The 24,673-nt window shown below is 45.6% G+C and overlaps 2 protein-coding genes across 3 annotated transcripts; both read right to left on the minus strand.

Annotated features, from left to right (window-relative positions):
* Window positions 1-494: 494 nt before the first annotated feature.
* LOC109898432 (myosin light chain kinase, smooth muscle) lies at window positions 495-15,753 on the minus strand. Of its 2 annotated transcripts, XM_020493394.2 has the most exons (17): window positions 15,408-15,753; window positions 11,801-11,956; window positions 11,042-11,194; window positions 10,613-10,792; window positions 8,585-8,629; window positions 7,214-7,338; window positions 6,919-7,072; window positions 6,522-6,839; window positions 6,018-6,120; window positions 3,681-3,884; window positions 3,294-3,511; window positions 2,791-2,914; window positions 2,452-2,604; window positions 2,208-2,337; window positions 1,998-2,085; window positions 1,553-1,693; window positions 495-1,265 (listed from the first exon to the last, which is right to left on the minus strand). In XM_020493394.2, exons 1-17 carry the CDS (start codon window positions 15,565-15,567, stop codon window positions 1,060-1,062), a joined length of 2,658 nt encoding a protein of 885 aa, XP_020348983.1. In that variant the 5' UTR covers window positions 15,568-15,753; the 3' UTR covers window positions 495-1,059. The 2 variants fall into 2 exon arrangements, with proteins under 2 accessions (XP_020348983.1, XP_020348984.1); XM_020493395.2 differs by lacking the exons at window positions 11,801-11,956; window positions 15,408-15,753 and adding an exon at window positions 11,711-11,723.
* Window positions 15,754-20,280: 4,527 nt separating this feature from the next.
* Window positions 20,281-24,382, minus strand: LOC109898433 (uncharacterized). The gene is made up of 9 exons (XM_031834031.1): window positions 23,306-24,382; window positions 23,124-23,194; window positions 22,804-22,947; window positions 22,477-22,551; window positions 22,244-22,355; window positions 21,829-21,977; window positions 21,488-21,672; window positions 21,265-21,390; window positions 20,281-21,180 (listed from the first exon to the last, which is right to left on the minus strand). The coding sequence occupies exons 1-9, from the start codon at window positions 24,313-24,315 to the stop codon at window positions 20,869-20,871; spliced, it is 2,184 nt and encodes a 727-aa protein (XP_031689891.1). The 5' UTR covers window positions 24,316-24,382; the 3' UTR covers window positions 20,281-20,868.
* Between the last annotated feature and the right edge of the window lie 291 nt (window positions 24,383-24,673).

A 24,673-nucleotide genomic window follows, 5' to 3' on the forward strand; every position in this document is an offset into this window, starting at 1 on the left:
CTGTCAAAGGAATTTACTACTTCTGTTTCACGATGATGAACAACCTGAACACCCCCCTAATTCTGTGGTGTGCTTGACCAAGAATGGCCAGAGGCTGGTGTCTGTCTGGGACACTGTAGGAAATGATGCCCATGACAGTGGCAGCAACTCAGTGGTCATTCCTCTGATCATGTCCATGTTGAGTTACAGGATAACAGGCTGGTCTATGACAACACCATGTACTACAACACCTTCAGCGGATTCCTGCTCTTCCCAGTGTAAACATGGAACACATTTCAACAGCTAAATTGTTTAAATGACTTTATATAAGGGTTGTATTCAATCCATATCGCAGAAGTTCCACGTTGTAGCCCGATTGACATTTAAAAGGCAATGTCAGTGGCAACTGCATTTACAGCAAACCGCCTCAATTGGAAATCGCCTTTAAAAAAGTTTCAAAGAATCTGAATCCAGTCCTTAAGTTAGTAGACACAAAATAGTCATCTGTAACACAGTGGGGTTACAATGCTGTGGAATTATGCTTCCTGTCTTTTATTGTCACACTTTCCACAAGGCTGCTGTTCCACCACAAGACAAACTCTTTTGAAAAAGAAGATGCTGTCATCTGGTGGACATAACTGTAAAAAATTAAAAGCCATTGGTCTTAGAGGCAACTATAAAATGTTCGTACAGTAATGGTTCACTGGGAAAAAAAGACATGATTCCAAATTCATAGCAGTTACAATACATCACATTAAACTGACATCTGGCAAATGTCTAACAACCATACCTGGTGCAAAAAGATGCATTTACTGTCAATAGAGTCAGTGTCTTAATTCACAGGATTACTATTTTCAAACCCGTACGTACGCATGTCCAAAATAACTAGCAGGACTTAGAGGTTTTCAATCAGAAATCAAAGAGTTGTTTCACCAGAGCCGTAATGTACCGAGTTAGTGGTTCAAGCGCTACACAGCATTTTCTGGAACGATTGAAAGACATTTCACAAACATGGGTTGTCTGAATTTCTGCACATTTGCTCGTTTGTGTTTCAATACATATTCACAGTTCTGAACAAACCTATTCCTTTACTATGAGTTTGGCTGAACACAGTGCCTTCCCCTGGTCGTTGGTGGCCCGACAGGTGTAAACATCCGAGTCCTCTGGCCCGACCTGGGCCAGGACCAGGGTGCAGAGCCCATCCTCTTCATACTCTATCTGCACCCGGGATGACTCCTCCAGAGGCTCCTCCCCCCTCAACCACACCACCTCTGGGTCAGGATACCCTGAAAGGAGGAATGAGAGAGAGGAAACATCCAATGACAAGAGCTCAGGAATGGAATGTAGTTACACACTCGAACTGAAAAGCTTAACGTGTTTTACACCGCAGGATGCAGAGGTGTGTCCTTGAACAAGGGACTTAGTAAGGCATGATGGCTCTTAATCCATGTCCAACTTTCAAACAAAGCCTTTCAAATCCTTACAAGCCCCAGCTGAACGTGTAATTCGGTGAACCAAACATGTCCAATAAAGTGATTGAGATGGAAGCCGTTTGTAGTGTATAGGTAGGTACCTGTGAGGTGACAGGAGAGGCGGGCGGTGGAGCCCTGGGAGACAGTCTGGTCCTTTGGGGTCAGGGAGAACTGGGGCACCCCCTGGAGTTTGACCTCTAGAGACTGCAAGGCCTGCTCTGCCTCAGGACTCAGGGGGCTGTCTGTCAGGGGTCAGACACAGGGTCAAGGCTCACATCAGAGTCATAACCTGGTCAGCCAGACTGAGGACAGGTCAACCAATGGTATGCGTAGCGCTCATCTGGTTGACAGGTCTAACAGGGTCATATGTCACTAGGGGCCCAACTTTGGTTTTAGAAGCATGGTCCTAAAGCACATTGCAAAAATGCAATTTCAGAATGAAAAGTTGCACCCCTGTATATCACATGAGGAATGGTAGGGTTATGAGAAACTGCCATGGTTTGTATTGGGTATGGCAGGTTTTGGAAGTATGGAGGGAGGCTTCACCTTCTGCAGGGGTGGTGGGAGAGCCAGGTCCATCGGCTTTAGACAGGAGAGCCATCCTCTTCAGCGCCAGCAGGGCTTTCCCTGTTTTCTACAGGAGATACACAGAGAGGCTTCGGTCAGTTTCACACACCAACTGGGGGATGATGGAAGAATGAAAGAACTGAAATGTAAAATACAAAGTGTCATCTTGGTGGGGAACCCACTACCTACCTTCCACTTCTGCTTGGCGAGGTACCTCTTCATCTTCTCCTTGGAGAGACACTTGGTGGTGCTGGGGTCTGCTGAGATGGGCTCAGCTATCCAGGAGTGGACCAGAGCCTCGTCACAGGATATCCTGCGCCTGGTCGGGGACAGAGAGAGGGTTAGAGGGGAGACAGAGCTAGGTTCATCCATAGACAGTCACTCAGAGACTATATATTGGTACAGGTATATGGAATATGGTGTTGTCCCAGACCTTGGTTCCTTGTTGAGCAGGGAGCTGATGAAGTCTTTGGCCTGGTCAGTGATCTCTTCGAAGCTCTCCTCATCAAACTCCCACTGAGCACCAGTCACCAAGGCCAGGGTCTCTGCTTCGCTGTTACCCTGGAAGGGAGACTCGCCACTCAGTCTGAACACACACACACGCATGCAGACACACGCACGTAAGCAGACACAAACATTTGAACTTGATATATGAGCAATAGCAATGTATGGCCACTAGGTGGCAGAAGAAACTCATTTTTTGTCAAGCCCTGCTGTAGGCAGAGAAGAATGTCTAATTGAGAATGAAACAGAAAATTGCCTTAGTACTCACAATATGTAGCAGATGACTCCAATACTCCACATGTCTGTAGCTAAGCTAACAGGCTCATAGCCAATCACCTCTGGAGCCACAAACTCTGGTGTCCCGTGCATCACCTTCAGGGGAGTGGAGGGGTCTGGAGGAGAGACAACACCTCAGGGTAATGAGTATGAATCCCAAATAACACCCTATTCCCTACATAGTGGTTATGTCCCAAATGACACCCTATACCCTACATAGTGGTTAAGTCCCAAATTATACCTTATTCCCTACATAGTGCACTAATTTGGACCAGGGCCTTTTTAAAACACAGCCCTATGGGCCCTGATCAAAAGTGATTCCCTATATAGGTAATAGGGTACCATTTAAGACACAGCCCATATATCACAGTGAACACAGAGGCAGACATTCATTTTCCAGGTGTTGCAATGCAAACCAACAGTGCTTCCAAAACCTGCAGCACCATTCATAGGGCTCTGTATAGGGCTCTGTCCCCCAGCCATCCCCACACTCACCCAGCTTGCTGGCCAGGCCAAAGTCAATGATCTTGATGCGCGTGCCAGTGTGGTCAACACACACTATGTTTTCAGGCTTCAGGTCCAGGTGGATGATGTTCTGCTGGTGCATGTAGCCCATCCCCTCCACGATCTGCTGCATGTAGTGCACACTAGCCGGTTCTGTGTGCACAAAGCTGTCGTCCACTATACGCTCAAACAGCTCACCACCGGCAATGCTGCACACATACAATCACAGGATCAATGAGGTTGCATTTTCAACTTGATTCAATCCAACTCAATTCACATCAGTGACAGGGGACCTCATGCATTTACTTCTACAGGGCTCCATGGCTTCCACTGCCATGTATTGTGGTCAATGGTTGTTGTCTAGATTCTATAACTTACAACTCCATGACCATGACCATCTCTGGCTTGAGATCATAGGCCCCCAGACACTGGACCAGTTTGGGATGGTGCAGGTAGTTCATCAGCTCTATCTCTTTACGGGCCGCCTCCCTCTCCTTGGCCCGCCGGCCCTTGTAGAACTTTCCGGCACACACACGACCCGTCTCCTTGTGAGTCAGTTTGAACACCTGGCCAAACTTCCCCCTGCGGAGTGTCACAGGGGATCGACGTCATTAACTAGAAAATGTGGTTTGCTTGCTCCTCTTTAGGTGTTTTTCACAGGAATGAAAGAAGTAGTAATAATGCTAGTAATATGTTTTTCATAGGCTACAGGTTAGTGATGGTGACCTATTTTAGATTGGCTGTAGGTGTGGAGTTACTATAATGGGCTGGTATAGTAGGGTAGAGGGAGCACTACAGTACATCATCATAAGCCACATAAAGTGTTTTTAAGCTCTCAACATGTTTTGTCTAAAGGTTGTGGCACTGATTTCAGTTCATGTCGAAGCCTGCATTCCGCCATTGAAATGAACAGGGATACAACCAGCTTTATAGTTTGTGAAGTAGGAATGATAGCAACAAGTTGTGTTGAAGGGATCTATATTGAGTCAGTCTGCACATGTCAACGTCAGGGTGGGGTTTGTAGCGGTGGTCAGTCGTTGTGGTCAGTAGTTGCGAGGTTGTGGTCAGTATACAAGCAACCTATGCACGTTTTAAACTTTCAATGGCGTTTCTAGCTTAAACGGTGGAGGACTAGTAGTCATTTTTCACATTCAAGTCTATTACCCCTGAAATCCATTGGGATTCATGCAAATAGTGTGGTAGTGTGAAACGTATATGTATCAAAACTGTTTTCTTTTTTACCAACTGTACCACTGCTAGTTGTTTTGGTGTTGGTAGTTAATGGTTCAAGCCTATGGAGCTGAAAAGTATAAGTGGTATCAAAAAAGTGTTTTTCCAAGCACACTGCGGATGGTCAACCTGCACATTTTAAAGTTGTTTTGGTGTTGGTAGCTTTTGCGGTTTTGGCCCTACAGGTGGTAGCGGAAGAATAAGTATGGCCAACAGAGTAGTTTAACTGCTTTACACATAAACAGAGCGGATAGAGTTGCTTTGCATTAATATTGCCATCCATGCAATGGATTGATGAGATACTTTTGTCCATACAAATCAGAATCAGTCTATGATTACATTCATGCGTGTAGGGGGGTGGGCGTGTAGGGGGGTGGGCAAACATCTGGATTTAAAAATTCAACAAAGGGCCTGCAGATTTTTGGGGGACCGATTTGTTTGTCAAAATAAATTTACGTGCCAGAAAAAGGGCAGTTATATCCGTCCTTTATCATTTCTACAAACTTTATATCTAGTTATAGATGTTCAAGAGTCGTCTGGAGTGTTTTGTTTTTTTACCTATAATAATCAGAATTTCCCCCCAAAATTTATAAACTCTCAAAACTCCCGCAGGCCGGATCGAATGGCCTCGTGGGATGGATCTGTACTTTGCCCACCCCTGCTATAGACATACAGTACATAGACACATAGAGCTGCGAACCCCATGGACAATAATTCAATGGTAATCGGTGCCAAACCGTTTGTATAATCAAGGCTCCAGAACAACTTTCTCCATCTGGAGATCTGAGATAGAGATCTGACCAGGAATGTAAAGGAAGGATTGCCGTCTCCAAGTTATCCCTGACCATGAGACCTGACCAAGAAAAACTCTGGGGGTTTCACAAGGGACTTCATGGTCAGGAAAAACTCAGTGTTCTAACTACAGTACTAGAATTAAAATATTATATTCTATGGTCCTAACTAATCACTTCGACAACTCTCTGCCTTCATACTGTATGAGTTCAGAGGCGGGAGTTCAGAGGAGGGAGAGCTAGGTGTCAGTAGAGATACATACACGTGTAAAAGATATGGTAGAGTGAGTGGGTCAGAAAATTAAACCACATCCCTTATTCTGACTAAACGGAGATGATCAGGGTTGCTGTTTGAACACTTCTCTCTCCTCTGTGACGCAATATTCCCCTCTCTGTTGACTAAACACTGAACCAACAAGTCTTTTTGTCAAGGCTAGATCAGTCATGTCTTTGACATTTCAGAAGGGAGGGAACATTTTTTTTCCCACTTGAAAAACATTTGTGAACAAGAGCTGGCATGAAACGAGATAGTGAGTGTCCCTTGTCTAGATGAACAGACATCTTTGTTCATGTCAACCTGCCAGAGGATAAGAGAGGTTATCGCTAAACCCGAGTTGAACTCATTTTGTTATCTACACTGCATTATACACAGGCATGTGTGTGTTTTGTGTAATGCTTCATGGGAGATACTCACACTCCCAGTTTCTCCAGTACATTGTAGTGATCAGTGACCTTGTGGGTGGAGTTGATGGTGACGTCCTCATATGTCCGAGGAGACGACTCCTCTTGTGGCTCAGCTACAGGTCACACACACACAGAGACAGACATGTGAGCTGTCAGTCATCCGATACGATGCACCTAATGCACGCTATTGATACAAATCTATAGGAAATAGATTGAGTTGAAGTCCTGTTGAAATGTGTTCCTCTCTGCAGCTGGCATGAAGTCCATGTGACAAACAAACTCCATTAACATTTTACATTTGAGTAATTTAGCAATCACTCTTATCCAGAACGACTTACAGTAGTGAGTGGATACATTTTTTGTACTGGTCCCCCGCGGGAATCGATCCCACAACCCTGGCGTTGCAAGCGCCATGCTCTTCCAACTGAGCCACACAATATACAGCCACACATGATGAAGTTCACAGTATACGACTCCTGCTGGAACCAATCAACTAGACACCGACATGGCTCACCTATCTGCTCCATCTTGATAAGCTGAGACTCCTCACTGGGCTCGCTCACCCCCACCACGTTGTAGGTCCTCACCCGGAAGCAGTACTCCCCCTGAGGCTCAAGCCCGGAGCGCACCTTGTAAGAAGTACTCTTGCAATGGGCTGTGAGCTCACTCCAGTCCTCAGACTCAGCGGGGCCTTTCCTCTTCACCTCCACCACGTAGCCCAGGACGGCACTGCCTCCGTCGTAGCAGGGCCCAGACCAGGACAGGACCAAACAGAGAGGAGAGACAGAGAGGAGAGACACCACAGGGCTGGAGGCTGGGGACTGGGGCCGCTCTGGGACCAAGAAGACACGGCACAGGTTACAAACAGCTTCGGCACAAAAACACTAAAATATTTTGCAAGTGTTATTTACCTATGACAGAAAGAGCGAGGGTGTGCTGCGCCGAGCTCTTGCGGTCTCGTACTACAACAGTGTAGCGTCCTGAGTGCTCAGGTCCTGGCTCTGCTATCACCAACGTACTGCTCTGATCACTGCTCTCTACCCACAACTCAGACCCATCTACAACCTACACACACACACACACAGAGACAGAGACAGAGAGGACAGAGAGAGAGACAGAGAGACAAACTGTACACTCACACGCTCAGAAGGCTTTGAAAAGAAGGCTAGTGATACTTGTTTACTCTTCAGAAAATAATATTGGTACCGGTTCTTTATTTCGTATCCAGCAGGACACCACAGGGGAACTTCCACTGAACACACACGTCAGACGGGCTGTCTCTCCTAGCCGTGCCTCAATGTGGGATGGGGGATCCTTAAACTGCAACGAGGCTGTGAATGACAGGGTAAACCCCATTTTGACTAGAGTCCACTAGAGGCCACAATAATTATTTGTTTACAAAACATTATTAACTGTGTGTGAGAACTGTGTGCGTTCTTGTAAGTGTTATGGTGTGTGTATGAGTGGTTCTGGTTGTTTGTTTGTACGGATGTTGTGTTTGTGTGTATGGGTTTAAGTGTGCGGGTCTGCAGGGAGGTTTTCATGACCAAACACAGATGACATACCACACACACAGGAGCAGTCCTTATGAAACTATGAGGATCCAACAAGTTAAACTACAAAACGTCCACACACACACACCAGTACATTACATGGTAAAGCATACAGACCAAACATTCATTTTCAATGTAAATGAAATGCCAATACTGTTATCAAGTATGCTGAAGATAGAAATGGTTAGATATCATTTATAACCAGGGACAGATGACTTCCTTATAACCCTGACATTATATTACAGAAGAGAATTCATTTTAAGAGCAAATACCCAAAAGGCTTTGTGGACACGGCCTCTTTCTGGTCAGTAGTCAAATCGGTATGGTACATTTGACTAAAACCACTGTGATAAAGCTGTACTTCTGTTTTAATTGGTGTGAGTGTATAAAGCACTTTCTCTTTGAGACGAAAAGGACTGACGTCACAAAACCTCCCATGGAATGCATTCAACTGATGCCCGTCTAGCCTAACAAACAGCCCTATTTTAAAAATCACTCCATTTCAAATTGAATAAAATTATTCATTTTACTGGCCTAATTGTAAACAACTTTACAACTTTCTAAAACTGGACAGCCAGCATACATTAAATTATGACAAATCAGATTCTGGGCAATCCACAGAACAATGTAAGCCTAAATCTAATGACAAAGTTACAAGTTACCTACACAAAAGTATGAAATTAAGTCAGGGATGGGCAACTGGTGGCCCGTGTGAACTATACATCCTTTTATGGTTCTACCTGGTAACACCCTTACCCAGACCAGAGCAAAGTCCCTCACCACAGCAGCACAATACACACTGGCACTACAGAGAAGTACAAAGGGTCAAATTAAGTGTAGCTCTAGTATCTGAGGCTGGGCGACAATACGATTCAAAAGCGGTGGGTTGATATTAACACAATAGACGAAAGCAAGGACAACAACTGGACATGATATACAGAATAAATGCATTGAAAGAGAGACGGGTGCAGCTCTTGGCTTGTTCACAGAGGAAGGGAGAGAGAAAGACTAGTGTGTATCTTACCTGTCCCCGAGCTGGCTCTCTTCTTTGGCGTGACTTCTGTGGAGACTGGTGGAACGGAGGTGATGTGAGATGAGATCACAGGTGCAGGTAGTTAGTGATAGGGGTGTGGGAGGGCGTGGCTAAGCTCTCTCTGGACCATAAACAAAGATGGTCTATTATATTGACAAGATATTCAAGTGAAAGCTCTAACAATGGAAATACATGTCCTCAAATATGGAAGGCAAGCAAGATCAGGTCAGACCATTCTAGCCAATGAGAGGGTGTGTGAACACCAGGCCATAGAGATAAATAGAGGGCTCATATTTTTATCTGTGCCATTATAGTGTCTGTGACAGCATGGGCTTCTCCATTTTAAAGTAGTCAATTTCCTTCATCATTGACTGATTGCTCCCAACTCATTGGAATCTCCACCTGGTTGACTAGTTTAAAATGGTGGAAGCCCTCAATGGCAACATCCATGCTAAAACGGGTTATATCCATGATGAGTCCTTTATCTCTATGACAACAGGAACAACTCCAATATAAAGTATTTTTGGGGTAAATTGCCGAAAATGACACTTGTCCACTTATCAGAGCATTCGTAACAACCTAACAATTGCAAAACTTCTATTGGATCATATAAGCCTCACGTAGCAAATGAACAATTACAGTTTCTGTTGACAAAATGGTCTGAATACCAGCGTACTAAATAGTATGCGAACAAAATAAGGTTTTATAGTTTGTGAAATTTCATCATCTAATGCGCGATTGCGTTGACTCTTGTCATTCGTTCATTTTGGTACAGCAGATCAAATTATCTGATTATCAGTTGTTGTCAAACACATGAGTTGGAAAAGACGAGTTCATGTTTTTATTTATTTTACCCGGCAAGTCGGTTAAGAACAAATTCTTATTTTCAATGACAGCCTAGGAACAGTGGGTTAACTGCCTGTTCAGGGGCAGAACGAGAGAGTTTTTCCTTGTCAGCTCGGGGATTTGATCTTGCAACCTTTCGGTTTACTAGTCCAACACGCTAACCACTAGGCTACCTGCCTACTAGTTGAAAAACCAAAATGACTATGCAGTTTTACTTTGTAGTACGCTAGTATGGGTATTTGGACACACCCACTGTCTCTAGGTTTAGCTATGCTACTGTGGACTGTGTCTTCCCATATGGTGCTGGACAGAGAGCAGAACAAAGCAGCATTGATATACAGAACAAGGGACACGGTACAAAGGCAGTCAGCAGGATGAGACGTCCATGCAGACACTCCCGTTGTTGAATTAAGCCTTGATTGGTTGAAGTGATTAATGCCAAATATGGCTGATGTGGTTCTTCTGAATGACGAGAAAATAACCAGGTGTCCATAATAACCCATAGTGTGCTGGACAGAAAGCATATTAATGTCTTTGGAAATGAGCCAAAAGTAAATGTATCATTTTTGCAGAAATAACCTTGCCTGCTTTTAAAGAGTTGTATACAATATGAAATAGATATACACTGAGTGCCCAAAACATTAAAAACACCTGCTCTTTTCATGACAGACTAACCAGGTGAATCCAGGTGAAAGCTATGATCCCTTATTGATGCCACATGTTAAATCCACTTCAATCAGTGTAGATGAAGGGGAGGAGACAGGTTAAAGAAGGATTTTTAAGCCTTGAGACATGGATTGTGTATGTGCCATTCAGAGGGTGACTGGGCAATACAAAATATTTGAGTGCCTTTGAACAGGGTATGGTAGTAGGTGCACCAATTTGAATGTGTCAAGAACTGCAACACTGCTGGGTTTTTCACGCTCAACAGTTTCCCGTGTGTATCAAGAATGGTCCACCACCCAAAGGACATCCAGTTAACTTGACACAACTGTTGCTACGCATTGGAGTCAACATTTCTGTGGAACGCTTTCAAAACCTTGTAGAGTCCATGCCCCAACAAACTGAGGCAGTTCTGAGAGCAAAAGGGGGTGCAACTCAATTTTAGGAAGGTGTTCCTAATGTTTTGTACACTCAGGGTATAAGAGAGTCTATAATGAGTTAATGTTCTACCTTTTCGGGGTCCTCCTGGGCTCGGGGTGTTAGAGCTTCTTGGGGAGCTGGGTTGTCTGAACACACTGTCATTGTTGGATGACAGTAGTAACTTTGAGCCTCTGTTCTCCATAATGCTGTTGTTGAGGGGAGGGGAAGTGTGTGAAGTTGCGTTCAGGACTCCGCAGATAGTCTCGAAGTCTGCATTGTTTCCACCAGGGGACAATATCAGTTTCGTTAACAGAAGGGACAAAAGAAGAAAAAACAACAACAATCAGAATCTAAACTTTTACTGGAGTGCAGTTAACCCTTTGTGTTGTTGGTGTTCATGCAAAATAAAGCCACAGGCTGTATCATCTGAGCACGTGACATACTAAAGTTTTGCTGACCTGTGTGTGGTACACCAGTGATCTGAGCTCACTTCAGCATTGTGTATGTGTGTCGTCTTACCTCTCACACACACAGCTGCGCTGCTGGAGGTCTTGCCCGCTCGGTTCTCTGCCACACAGGTGTAGGCGCCCGCGTCCTCAGGTAGGCATTCCCTCACCACCAACCTCGTCTCACTGCCATCGAAGAAGGGCTCCCCAAAAAACACTGCCTCACCTGCCCAAGGGAACACCCATATACAGCCACATGAAACTCTCTCAGAGCTCAGGCCACTGACACTGGTCCTCAGCTTCAGTGTGTGTGTGTGTCTGTTCGTCTCAGAGAGTGTGATTGTGAAAGAGAGAGACCAGCATAAAGGGAGAAAAAGTGAGTGTGTGGGAGGGTGAACACCTACTACCCTGAAATTAAAATTGAATTAAAGGTGTTAACGGAGGAGCGTGAGCAGTATCACTTGAAAGCAGTTTCTTATCCTTCTAACGTGGTGATATATAAAGAGCTAAAAAACATCACAAGGTAGTACTAATTTGCAACATGGGCAGCAGTGACACAAATGTGCTTTTTATTTACCTTGTTGTTTGGGCGTTCAAGTCAATTTGGCAGTGGATATAAAATGTCATAGTGGAAATTGATTTTAATGAAGACATTTTCTATTCAAATTCATAATGTTGAATTCTAAATGGCATAGAGCCAAACTGTGCAGGACATGGAGAATAAGTCCTGTCCTCAGCTCACCATTGTGCAGCCAGGACATAATGTTGAATTCTAAATGGCATAGAGCCAAACTGTGCAGGACATGGAGAATAAGGCCCGTCCTCAGCTCACCATTGTGCAGCCAGGACACATTGATTGGCTGACTTCCTGTGATAACCCCTCGGAGTGTGATGTCACTTCCTTCATCCGCCGAGCAGTCCTCCAATGGCTCTGTGAACAGGGGTGGATCCAGACCTCTGAGAGGGGTAGGTGTGGGGCAGCTGCTCCCTGGATGAGATGGTGCAGGTGGGGTGAGAGACAGGGTAACAGGGGGTGAGTGGGATGGGGGTCAGGGGACAGAGAGTATCATAAGACATTTGAAATTCATTCAGCAGGCCATCTGTTCTATGACAGCCTTATACGCAGGCTCCTATAGCTGTGTGGCTTTGGCATGTGAAACAACAACAACAACACGTACATATAACGTCTTTGTGCATGTGCTCTGAAGTTAATCAATCAATCAACACTCAAATCAAACTTTATTTCTCACATGCGCCGAATACAACAAGTGTAGACCTTACTGTGAAATGCTTACTTTACAAGCCCTTTAACCAACAGTGTAGTTCAAGAAGAGTTAAGAAAATATTTACCAAATAAACAAAAGTAAAAAATTATAAGAAGTAACAATAACGAGGCTATATACAGGGGGTACCGGTACCGAGTCAATGTGCGGAGGTGCAGGTTAGTCCAGGTCATTTGTACATGTACTGTAGCACTTGGATACCGGTAGACCTACTAATTTGGGTGGAATTTGGCCACTCTGTTTTCTCACCCTGGGGGAAAACAACTGCTAAAACACTTTTGGTCAGCCTGCCGGTACTAACAACGGGGTGTTCAGCCTGGCCTGTCATCTTGCATTACTGACAATGTTTCCTTATCGCTGCTTTTGTGGTTCTGGTCTTCCTCTGCTCTATTGTGTTAACCACATCTCTCATCTAGCAGAGTATTTATCAGCTCTCCCTGTTACAGGAAAGACTCCAGCATACCGTGACTCCTACTATATTGTCTACAACACAGACACAAATAGCCCAAACCCACACATGTATATTGGGAAAATAAGCCTGAACCAAAACATCTGCAGCAGAAACACTGAGACACTTCCTCTGTTTCTCCACCAGATCACCAAATTAGTATAAAGACCGCAGTAGCACACAGCCAACATCTTGGCACTAAAACATCTCACAGTATCTGAATTGTAAATCTGTTTGTTATGCAACAATACACAACTTTTATCTTTATTTGCATCTTAACATTGATCCTTGGCATTAATCTTCAGCCAGATCCAACAGGATGACACTGTCTGCTTGCTGACGTCAGCTACTAGCTTCTCCCTTGCCACTCCGTCAATGCTGAGCACCCCCTGGGTTCTCTAGAGAGATTGGCCTGCGAAGCTCCTGCAGCCGACCTCAATTGGTAGATTCCAGGCTCTCCATCCATTCTGCTGACTCAAGGATGAGGGACTGGTATTTCTCGAGCTTCCACTCATGTGCCTCCTCTATCCTCTCCTCCCAGGGCACTGTGAGCTCGATGAGGACCACCTGCTTGGTCCTCTAGACCATAGAACGATATCTGGTCTGAGGCTTGTGCGGGCTATCTTCTCTGGGAATTGGAGTTGCTTCTTGCAGTTGGCCGACATCTCCCAGTCACCTACTGTGAAAAGGATCCCTTTGGTTCTTGTTCCCTTAGCTGCGCTCTCTCCTGGCCTGAGGAAGGGGATGAAAAAGGGGGCCTAGGGGAGTTGTTTGTGCTTTCTCCCTGCTTTCTCCAGTCCCGCGGCCATTCCCGCAGCCAGTCCCGTGGCCAGTCCCGAGTCAGTATTTGGTCATGCTGACACCTGAACTTTCCATTGGTCAGAGCTGTTTGTCAAGAGGACACATGCTCAAGGTTGGCTGGTCATCCACATAGTGTGCAGCTGGGGCTCTCTGCCAACCCCCATGTGTGGAGGTTTGTTGGTGTGGGCAACACATCATACACAGAGAAAAGCATAACCTTCCATGTTCCAGATGTCTTGCCAGGTAAGTGCCCTCTCTTGCACGCTCTTCCATCATGTCCAGCTGCCCTGTTTTTTCCTGACCTCGATCTCTGCCTGGCAAACCCTGTCATCCTTGCTGTCCCGCAGCATCATAGCCTGACGTGCTTTAATTGCCTTGTGCTCCTCTACAACAACAAAAAATGTATTGGCAGCTGCAGCTTGCTGTCTGTGCTGTACAGGCAGATGAAGGAGTAGCTTCTTGGGACCGCCAGCCATCTCCTGAGGAAGTTGTTCATTTTCCTCTCGTGCCTCCACTGTTGAAAGAGGTACCTCATAGGCAAGCAGTGGCCAGAGGAGTCTGGGAAGTACCCTGTGTTGGTAGCCACATGCCTTAAACTTTCCTGGCAGGCCGCTCTTCTTCAGAGATGTCATCCACATGTCAGCTTGGACAGCTTGGATCTCCTTCACACTCTCTGTCATTGAGCTCAGCCCTGTACCACTTCCCCAGGCACTTCCCACTTCCCCAGGCACTTCCCACTTCCCCAGGCTCTTCCCACTTCCCCAGGCTCTTCCCACTTCCCCAGGCTCTTCCCACTTCCCCAGGCTCTTCCCACTTCCCCAGGCTCTTGCCACTTCCCCAGGCTCTTGCCACTTCCCCAGGCTCTTCCCACTTCCCCAGGCTCTTCCCACTTCCCCAGGCACTTCCCACTACCCCAGGCACTTCCCACTTCCCCAGGCTCGAGGTGGACCACCTTGGTAACTCTAGACCAGAGAACTTTAGCACTTCCCCAGGACCATACCCATCCTGACTGTGGGGATGGTCTCCTCTCCAATCTTGAAATCGGTACCGTTCCTGGACACTTCCCTTTTTTTCAGGCTTGAACTCCATTCTGGACCATTTGGTGAGCTCTTCCAGATCCTCCAAAATCCATCTGCCTTCTAGAACTGACTTAGCTGTGATTATCACGTCATTCATGAATGTAAAGTAAAAATGTTAGCACCCCCCCACACTACAGGTGTTTAGGATACTGCACTCTGAGAGAAACACAGTCACAAAACATGTACAAAGGAGGCTGAGGGCGGGGGGGGGGGGACGACGACTAATGTTTTAGTCAAGAATCACATGGCCTTTTTAAGTGCACTCACAAACAACCACTGGACATGTAGATTCCTGCACCCTTCACTTCTCTGGTAAATGGGCATGAAGCCAATGCTAAATTAGGGCAATCTGGAAATACATGAAATGCTGTACATGCTGTGCACTTTGATGGTGCACGTACGAGGAAATACACACAATAAATCTCGATACATACATGCTGAAGTATTTTGTTAGGCGGATGGCAGCGGACAAAAACAAAAGCCAGTGGTCAAGAAGTACAGAGTCCAAACACAATACCACATGTTATCTACAATATCAAACTGGTAAGCAGAAACCAAACCAATAACTATCATTGTCATGTAAAACAAGCAAATATACTGTCTGCAAATGAAAGCGAAGTGCTTTATCATGGTGTGTGGTTAGGGTTCACTCAGCTATGCAGCCTCTGGGATAAATGTCTGTTCTGACTTGTCTATTACAATGTTGACCTGAACAACTAGAAAACAATGCCAATAGTGCCAACACTCCTAGACCCCTCCATCACTGCCACATACTACACCACTACACGCTGACAGACATTACGCACACACACACACACACACTCTTACCTGTACTAGAGGCTGTGTCTACCCCAGTCCTAGTGGCAGTAGCAGAAGTGATACTGGCTGCCAGGATGTTTTTTCCCTGCCCAGGGGAAGTGTTGGTGGGGCCGATGTACATCCTGAGGGTTGATACATAGCGCTTCTTGGAGCTGCTGTCACTGCTCATGTCCGGCTCCACAATGTCTCTGCATTCAACGCACAAACTTAAACAGTCATTTCCCAAGCCGCTTATCAAACATCCTCTCCCTCTCTCGGTCACTGTTGCTCTCTCACACTCACAGCCAACTCATAGATCAGTCCTACTTAGTCTCCTCCCTCATGCCCCTCGCTCTCTCTTTCTCCCTTTCACTTTGTCCCTATCAGTGTGTCTGTGTATCTCTGTCCCCTTCTCACACACACCCACCCCCTATGCTCACTAACCCCACAGCTAATAGAAACACACACACACACACACACACACACACACACTTATACAGAAAGAGAGAGCTTATCCATGCACAAACACAGCCAAAGGTTGCTTTGTCAAGTGTTTGATTTGTTCACATTCACCTGTCTTACTGTTTGAGTGCTCACTTATCAGTGTAGAGACTGAACTTTGGATGTGTGTGACATCTATGTTACGTACTGTATGAATAATTTCACACCGGTGGGTGAGAGCATTGAACACAACAGCCACGCCCCCCATAACAGTTAACATAAATCCCAGAGAGAGACAGCCACTAGAGATCTTTCCACAGTGAGCCGTGTCCATGGTAACACAGACCGTAGAACGAGTGGCTGCTACTGCAGCAACCAGCAGCTCTGCGTTCCCTTCCCTCAGGCTCAGTAGAGAAGAAGCCTTACAGTACATTTACTATACACACTATTACTATGAGCATCCCTGGTAATAGTATGACCTAATGTAGGTCTAGTCAGTTCTCTCACACAGCACAGTAAGCCAGTACACTACAGCACAATACGTCAACACGGCGACAGGAAGTCTTGTGCTCCAGCCTTGTGACGCAGTGTACTGCACTGGCACCAACAAATACACTAGACGTTTGCCTATCGTAGTTCTTGAAACTGTTCACTGAACTGTTGATACCTTTACGGATAGAGTTACTTATTAATACCTAGCTTAATGCCTCTGCATCCCTCTCACACACAGAGCATTTGTGTTTCACTGCCCTGATTTCAGGTACCGTTATGCAGTGATACTGTAGTAGATCATTCACTCAATATCACTCTGCTCCCCTCACTTTCCATCCCTGCTCCAGCCCTCCACAAATTCCACATCATTAACCACACAGAACGACTGCCATGTTCAAGGTCTGTGATGAGATGGGCTGTTTGGGTTTCTGTAGAATCTGGGATAAGAATGATCAAAGCAAATGCATCAGAGAGAGATAAACATTGAGAGGTGGTGTTGTTTAGCTACCATGTTGTGATATACTGTAAGTACATTCTTGCTAGATTACACTTTGACAACCTAAGACAAATTGGAATTACACCGCGTGCAACCCATTGGTTCAGTAGCTGAAATAAAGCAGAGACTATGGATGGTCTGCATGTGTCAAGGTGTGCTGCTAGGAGGTGCATGCTAAACTACTCTGTTAACCATCACATTTCTACTAGAATGACAGTGATGTAATAAAAACAGACCATGTGTACAGGCAGGTAGATTCCCTAGAAGTCCTTCTAGTGGGATCCACTAGGATTTAGACTTAAGACTTTTACCAGATGAATATGAATGGCATTACTCAACACTGTGTCCTCAGTCCTCATAGATAGGGCAGTCTGTCGTTTTATTTCACAAGCCAACTTGAGGATGAAACTGAGACGCTTTACTAGAAGGGCACTAAAGATTCCCCGGCTGGTTTAATAGACTAGATGTAACATAGTAAATGAATATCCGGGACACTAGAATTAGTATAATTTGTTACGTTTGGTGTGGCTAAATAAGACGGAAGGTTACTTAAGGCAAAAACGAAAGGAGGGTGGTTGATAGGGGTGGATGGATTGGTATACAACGCTGACGCCTAGTAACCCAAAGATTGCGTGTTTGAATCTCATCACGGACATTCGTATTTTAGCTACTTTGCAACTACTTAGCATGTTAGCTAACCCTAACCCTTAACGTAACTCCTAACCTTAACCCTAGCCTAGCTAACATTAGCGTAAGCCACCTACCCACCTAGCTAACGTTAGCCACAACCAATTGGAATTCGTAACATATACGTATGGCAAATTCTGAACATATTGTACAAATTGCAATTCATAGCATATCACACAAATTGCAATTCGGAACATTTAATATAAATTGTAATTCGTAACATGCCATACGAAATGGATGATGGACATCCACAAATGAATACGTACCATACCAAAGGTACTATATCATATTCATTTGAGTGTCCCGGATTTTCATTTACTATGTTACGTCTACCCCTGAGTCCAGATTGCAGGCAGGTTCCAGAGTGTGAGTCAACCAGGTAATAGGGGCTCTTTGATAAATCCATAAGATAACCTCATGCCTAAACCTATTACCTCGTCCAACAACACAGCTACAACACACTCCGTATGAGGCCACACACACACACGGAGTAGACCGTGCACACATCCACACATCTAATTTGGCATCCGAAATAGACGCTAGAGCGAGAAGTGCTAAATTTTGCTAATACACAGGGCCATTCATATAGGCCCTATTATGCAGGACAGAATTTTTTTTTTTTAACTATTTGTACTCCCTAACCAAATTTGTCTTCCAAACAAAAGCCTGCACAGGAGTTTGAATCAGAACAGTGTTGATAGACGGACAGCATACAGTACAGAGTTGGAGAAACATTTGGCAAGTCATGCTGGAAGCAGCTCGTTATGAGGAAAGAGGGTGATACTTCTTCATTCATCAGCGGGAGCCTCTAACGACAGACAGGACAGAGAGGCTCCTGTGTAATTCATGGTTAGGGAGCCGCATCCATACAGACAATCTAAACTTTACAGCACCAATGACACCAATTGAATGACTTTTAAACGGTTTACATTTGTTGTGTCTGTCCTTAGTGAGGCCTACTCTCTCTCACCCAGCTGGCATGCGGAGTCTTAACGTTCACTCTATCTAAATGTACGGTTCTAGTGATATGTCCAAAGGGCCTTTATATCTCTCCTGGGGTGGCTGAGTGTGACTCTTCAGTCTAAACATCCTCTAGATGTGTCTGGAGATAAACATGCTGCTTTCGGTCACTTTGAAAGGAACGTCTCTAAAGACAGAAGCCAGATAGGCAGCTGAACGGTTAAGAATCTGGTAATGGCCTTCATGCCGTTTTCACATTTTTGGAAATGTGTACCTGATATACGTCGTCGCCATTTACTAAGTCATGGAACACCCACTGAAAGAGAATGATCTCACTAAATAGGTACAGAGAGAGAACTGAGAATGAGAGAAACAGAATAACACTAAAGATCTGAGATACAGAATGTAATAATGAAAGCTGAGAGAGAACCGATGAATAGGCGGAAGCCCGGCACAATGCTGCTGTTGCTTGGACTTCACCTCTGATTAGTAAACAACACATCAATAGAAGTTTCCTCTGTGGAAATAACATCTGGTGAGGATAAGGAAGTGGTTTTAGAAGCCAACATCGTTGACAACATTAAGATCATGTAAGATCATGTTACAGACATGATATTGACAGATCTGACATCAGGAATTTGAAGCGTAACATTTTAAGGAGCTTTCAGGACCACTACAGTATATTATGACTTCATATCAACAGTAATAAACTACTATACTAAAGGGTAGATTCATTAGACCATCAAATATATGTCTTCTTTATCTCAAGACGGAGACAAATTAAAGTCATTATCAAGTCAATGAGCTTATCTGCGGAAGTGAAGCGACTGAACCAGACAATAAGGGCTGATACACTGGCACCACCTTGTGGTAAACCATCTGAAGAGGCGGTCTCAGTCAAACAACAATAATCCTTTAGGAACCAGTCAAAGGCACTAGGGGGCCCTCTCTCTTTCCCCATGACATCCAGAGAAACAGACACAGGCCAGCCTTACCTAGTTTTACATTTCCAAACAATGATCGATTTGTTTGGAGAAAAAGATGGTGAGATTCCCAGGCAGGACCATTGTCCTACTATCCAATTAGCTGAGAAAATATCGAGCCCAAACGGTTGTGTTTGCCATAATAGCGCTTATCTGGTCTCGGCATACAGTAAACACGAGAGAGGAGAAGGAAACTGCTCAAGCATCTGGTTTACAGGATGACAGGGGCCATCAGGCCAAGTACTCGTAGTCTGAGTAAACAGTGTCACTGTCGCCAAGTGCACAGACACATTCAAGCACAACAGCTTTTAACAACAGAGCTCCCTGTTTCACTGTGGTTTATTTTATTACCTGTCATCTTCTTAATGGGAGCCAGGCGGAGGGCTAACGTACGCTGTGTGTGTGTGTGTGTGTGTGTGTGTGTGTGTGTGTGTGTGTGTGTGTGTGTGTGTGTGTGTGTGTGTGTGTGTGTGTGTGTGTGCGTGTTTGTGTCTGTGTCTGTGTGTGTGTGCTCAGGCATGTCTGGTTAACATCAGACTGAGATTGTTCATAATGAATGGATCAGACCAGCGCTGATCCCTTCCTCAATTGGGCCTGATATCAGGGTTGAGGACCCTATCAGGACCTGGTCCAGTCAGGGACTTAATCGGCAGACTATAGTGTAACCCAGCCAGTTGGAGCAGGCCAAGGGGATGAGGAGTCCTGGCTCTCCTCCTAGGCTCCATGCCTTGGCCTTGTAGGACCCTTAGATTTATTCATAGACTGATGTTAATATGGGTTGTCTAGAGTGGAGAAGTGGCTCTTTGATGTGGGAGTTATTGGAAATGACTGTTTGGACACATCATCCAGGCAACATATATTTATTTATATATTTAGCTCTATTTAACAACTAAAGCACTGCCACTTCCCCCTTTCCATAACACTCTTTCAGTTCCCTTCATGGTTTCATGCAGATCGACCCCAGATCCCTCCCTACCTATCCCTCCTCCTCCTCACTTTTGCACGGTGCAGTTTTCAAACAAACCAGTGACACTTGTTTGACTCATTCTGCAATTTTTTTCAGGGGTGATGGGTTTATTTCTGCTGAGCAGGGAGACACTGCATGTCCTCTCCTCCACCCCCCCCCCCCCCCCCACCCCCCCCTCTCATGGGGCCTCAGGGGCGGGCTAATGTAAGTTAGGCCCAGAGCAACAGATCAGCTAGGGGGCCGGTCCTGTTTGTACACATAACATGGGGGGGTTGTTGCACTCATAACTACAGCCGCTCTGGTCGAAGTCTGGGACTGGGATCAGGAGGGGTGGGGGAGTGGAGACTGTGGTCAGAGGAAGTGGGGGTGGCTGGGATCTTTGTGGTTAAGGTAATTGATCGTATCAGTATTGTTATGATTGCTATTGGTGTTATTCCTCTTTTCTACAGTGTACTGATCTTCCTGTCAACGGGGTTGCCGCCAGGGTCTTCTCTTTTTAGCCTCCCTGATTGGACGAGGCACGAAGCTTCCTGGCGATGGGCTCCAGTGGTTGGCTACATGGGGGCGTAGGGCGGACCTACAGGGAGCGTCCAGGTCACCAGTCTCCATCATGTTGCGACAGCTGCTCCAGGACCAGGAGTAGGTGGTGAAGGTTTTGGGGAAGTCCTTTCGGCTGTGGAGGGCACAGTAACACTGAAGGGAGCCCCAGGAGTTCCACATGTCCCTGCGCTTCAGCTGGGTCAGGTCCTTCAGGTACTCCTTCAGACTTGATTTGGACTGGACAGACGGAGACAGAGAGAGCTTCAATGTGGGACTGACTGCATCAATATTGTCATACATTCAGTTCAAATCCCATCTTACCATCTGCTTTATCTGGTTGATCTCATTGTAAGTGAGGTGGTCCCTCTCCTTCATGGACATGTTCACCTTCATCTTCACAGGCGTGATCATCTCCATTTTCTCCATCCCGGGGTGCTTGATTGACAGCTGGTACAAATACAAGAAGATTAGCAAACATATTTTCGCTGCCTTTCTATATTTCCTCACATAATTCAATATGTGATTTTTTTTAATTTTTTATTACTTGTCTGATGCGATCCTCGATCTCAGCGGTCTTCCAGATCTTGACAGACTTCACGCGGCCCATTTTGGCCTTCTGTGCAGGGTTCAGGGACATGCGCCGGGGGTCCCAGGAGGTGTAGGCCACGTTCAGGCTGGGACACCTCAAGTACGGGCTGTCCTTCACCTTCTGGCTTTGGACAATTGTCTCTGCACATCAAAACAACAACAGTCCCCCATCACTCCTCTGCCAATCAATATACATTTGACTAGGAGAGTATGAAAGCTGAAGCAGTTCAATATGAATATAGGAAGGAGGGAGAAAGGAGTACTGTATGTGCTGTGTGTTATCATGTGTTCGCTCACCCACTGGCTGGATGTACTTGAGGAGCTGCTTGCTCTTCAGGCCTATGAGATGAGCTCCCTTGGTGTAGTAGGTGAGAACATGGTCCCCGTCCTCCCTGTCTGGTCGCACGGCCCGCCGGATCAGCCTCAGAGTCTTTTTATGGTAGTACCTGGTCAGAGGTAGGGGACAATCAAATATGGCTGACACAGCTGACCACAATAATGTATTATTTCTGTGTAAACAGATAACGTTTATTGAAAATTCATAAGACACTGCATTGAAAAGTTGTTTCTTTGTTTTATCCCTGAAAATGTCTTGTTAACCCGACATAATCTTTGACGACATACAGTTAGTACACACTCATGTATAGCTTCACATGATGTCGGCCGGCTATTCATACACGAGAAGAAAGTAGCATGACTTAGAATGGCTTACTGTACGATCTCTGTTGTAGTACCACTGGACAGGATACCAGCAGCCAGCATCCTGGTCAGGGCCTTGTAAAACACTGTCTCACACACCTCAACAGACTGGGATGGGTCCGCTCCTTCAGCTCAGAAAGGAGTGCGAGAGAGGACAGTAAGCACCATCTGTGAGTCGTATGTTCATATTTACATGTGAATCCAGATAAGTTTAGTGAAGGCACCATCTTAGTCGGGGATCTTCACCTTTCAAGCACTTGGTGAAGCGCTGGCTGTCCACCATCACATGCAGGAAATCTTGAAACCCCACCTCTCCGTCCTCTGAAGCCAAGAAACAAAAACAGCCAGTCATGTCAACTAAGGGAATGTGTATGGCTGCACCCCAAATGGCAATCTATAGTGCACTACTTTTGACCAGAGCCCTATATGGGTACAAATGTCACGCCCTATATAGGGAACAGGGGGCCATTTTGGGACACAAACAATTTGTATGTATTCTGTTCTAACATGTTTGTGATGGAAAGCAGGTTATTATATTTTGGGGTAATTCCAGATACTGAGGCAGAAACATACTGTCGTAGTCGGCCTTCTGCAGGGCTTTCTTCACCTCCTCTGGGCTGATACTGATCCCCACTCTGTCCAGCGTGGACGCCAGGCCCTCCTCGTTGAGAGAGCCATCGCTGTTCTTTGCAAACTGCTCAAAGACTTCTTTGAAGGCTACGTGGGGCAGAAAATACAATAGATATGATTGTTGCCCATAACATTGGGAACATCACTTCAAAATGCATGTACAATAAAAGATTGTCAATTAATTCATTTCAAAAATGTTTTTGTATTGGTAGGTAATATTAGTTGACAATATAAGACAGGCTAACAGTATGCATGCTACTTACCATCAGACTGGGCATCGATCAGGGGATCGTCAGGCACCGTAGTTGCCAGGTCTTCAATATGAGTAATGCCCCTACAGGCAAACAGGCACAAGCAGATAGTGGTGTTAGGGGATAACGGTGACATTTGTGGGGAATAGAATAGGTATGAATGGTAAAGTATGGAGCAGAGGGCAGGTACTGACAGTGAGTTTAAGAACTCCTCCAGGTCCTCTGTGTTGATGGTGCTGTCTGGCATCTTCTGGTTCAGCTTCTGGTACTCCTCATATGAGATGGAGCCCGACCACCGTGGAATCGCTGGGAGTTTAACCAGGGCAGCTTTATCTGGCTTTGGCATTGGCTGATGGGGCCTTTGCTGCAGCTCATCACATGGAATGATGGCCCTCCTCTTGGTGATATCCCTGGGTTTGAATCGCTCCAACTCTGGCTTCTGTCGGTTGGGCCTTTGCTGGAGATTCTCACAGCGGATGGTTCCGCTTCTCTTGATGACCTCTCTAGCTTTGAGTCTGTCTGAATCTGTCATGGCTTGGTTGAGTCTGTGCTGTATGTCGTAGGAGAGGGGCGCTTTCCTCCTGCTATAGTCCCTGCCTTTGCCTTGTTCTGCTCCATGGGAGGACCCTTTTCTCAGAGGTTCTTTGGCTATTGGCGAGACGTTATCTTCTTTCTGTTCACCTAGTTTGGTCTTGAGGAAGTCTTTGACTTTGCCCTGGACTTTGTCATCTTCTTCACTTGGACTGGGTCGTAACCAGCTGAACTTGGACATGGCCGGTAAGGTCTTCTGCATGACCTTAGCTCCAACACCGATCTCCTCTGGGATACCGGCCACCATCACAGTCTTATGGGCATTTTCTGCCTTGACAGAAAGCTTCCCGCTGGGCCGGTCATTCTCAGTGAGAAGGGGGTTGGTGGTGATCCCAGCCACGGCTGTCTTGGTGAAGAGGAGTGGGAAATTTATCTTCTTCCTGTCGCTGTCAATGTTATCTGGGGATGTAGATTCCTCTGCCCCTCTGCAACTCTTATCAGTGCCAGTGGGTGGGGAGTCCTGCGGTGAGTTATTATGGATAGTTCCTTGCGTGCTGCGGAGAGCTTTGCCCTCTACTGAAGACTGTATGACTGCCCCCTGGCGAACTTCAGCGTTAGCTCGCTCTGACTCCGAACTGGACCTGTTATCAGTAATCTGCAAAGGATTCTTCATCCTCAGCTTCACTAGGAAGCTTGACACCTTCTTCTGGGCCTCCTGAGAGAACAAACCCCTCCAATAAATGTCACTAGCAAAGTAAACCTCAGTGGTGTAAAGTACTGAAGTAAAAATACTTGAGTTTGAGTTTATTTATTTTTTTACAGGGACAGTGCACATTAATCAACATTTCAGTAAAAGTGCCGGTTTTAGCCAACCGGCTAATTTTCAACCGCAGTCCCTGGGCAGGTTATTAAAAACAATTACAATATAGACAATAGCAACATAGAACAAGCAAGACATAGCATACAGACAGAGCAACATAGGACAAGCAAGACGTAGCATACAGACAGAGCAGCATAAAACAAAAAGCAGC

Source organism: Oncorhynchus kisutch, linkage group LG10, assembly GCF_002021735.2.
Source record: "Oncorhynchus kisutch isolate 150728-3 linkage group LG10, Okis_V2, whole genome shotgun sequence".
Classification (NCBI taxonomy): Eukaryota; Metazoa; Chordata; class Actinopteri; order Salmoniformes; family Salmonidae; genus Oncorhynchus; species Oncorhynchus kisutch.

Coding starts and splice junctions, on each gene's coding strand:
- LOC109898432 (XM_020493394.2), bottom strand. CDS start 15,567: ATGAGCAGTGACAGCAGCTCCAAGAAGCGCTATGTATCAACCCTCAGG. Junction 7,073..7,213: donor GGATACGAAATAAAGAACCG/GTACCAATATTA, acceptor GTGTGTGTGTAG/GTTGTAGATGGGTCTGAGTT. Junction 2,605..2,790: donor GGAGTCATCTGCTACATATT/GTGAGTACTAAG, acceptor GTGTGTGTTCAG/ACTGAGTGGCGAGTCTCCCT.
- LOC109898433 (XM_031834031.1), bottom strand. CDS start 24,315: ATGAAGAATCCTTTGCAGATTACTGATAACAGGTCCAGTTCGGAGTCA. Junction 23,195..23,305: donor GAGGAGTTCTTAAACTCACT/GTCAGTACCTGC, acceptor GTTTGCCTGTAG/GGGCATTACTCATATTGAAG. Junction 22,552..22,803: donor GCAGAAGGCCGACTACGACA/GTATGTTTCTGC, acceptor TCTTGGCTTCAG/AGGACGGAGAGGTGGGGTTT.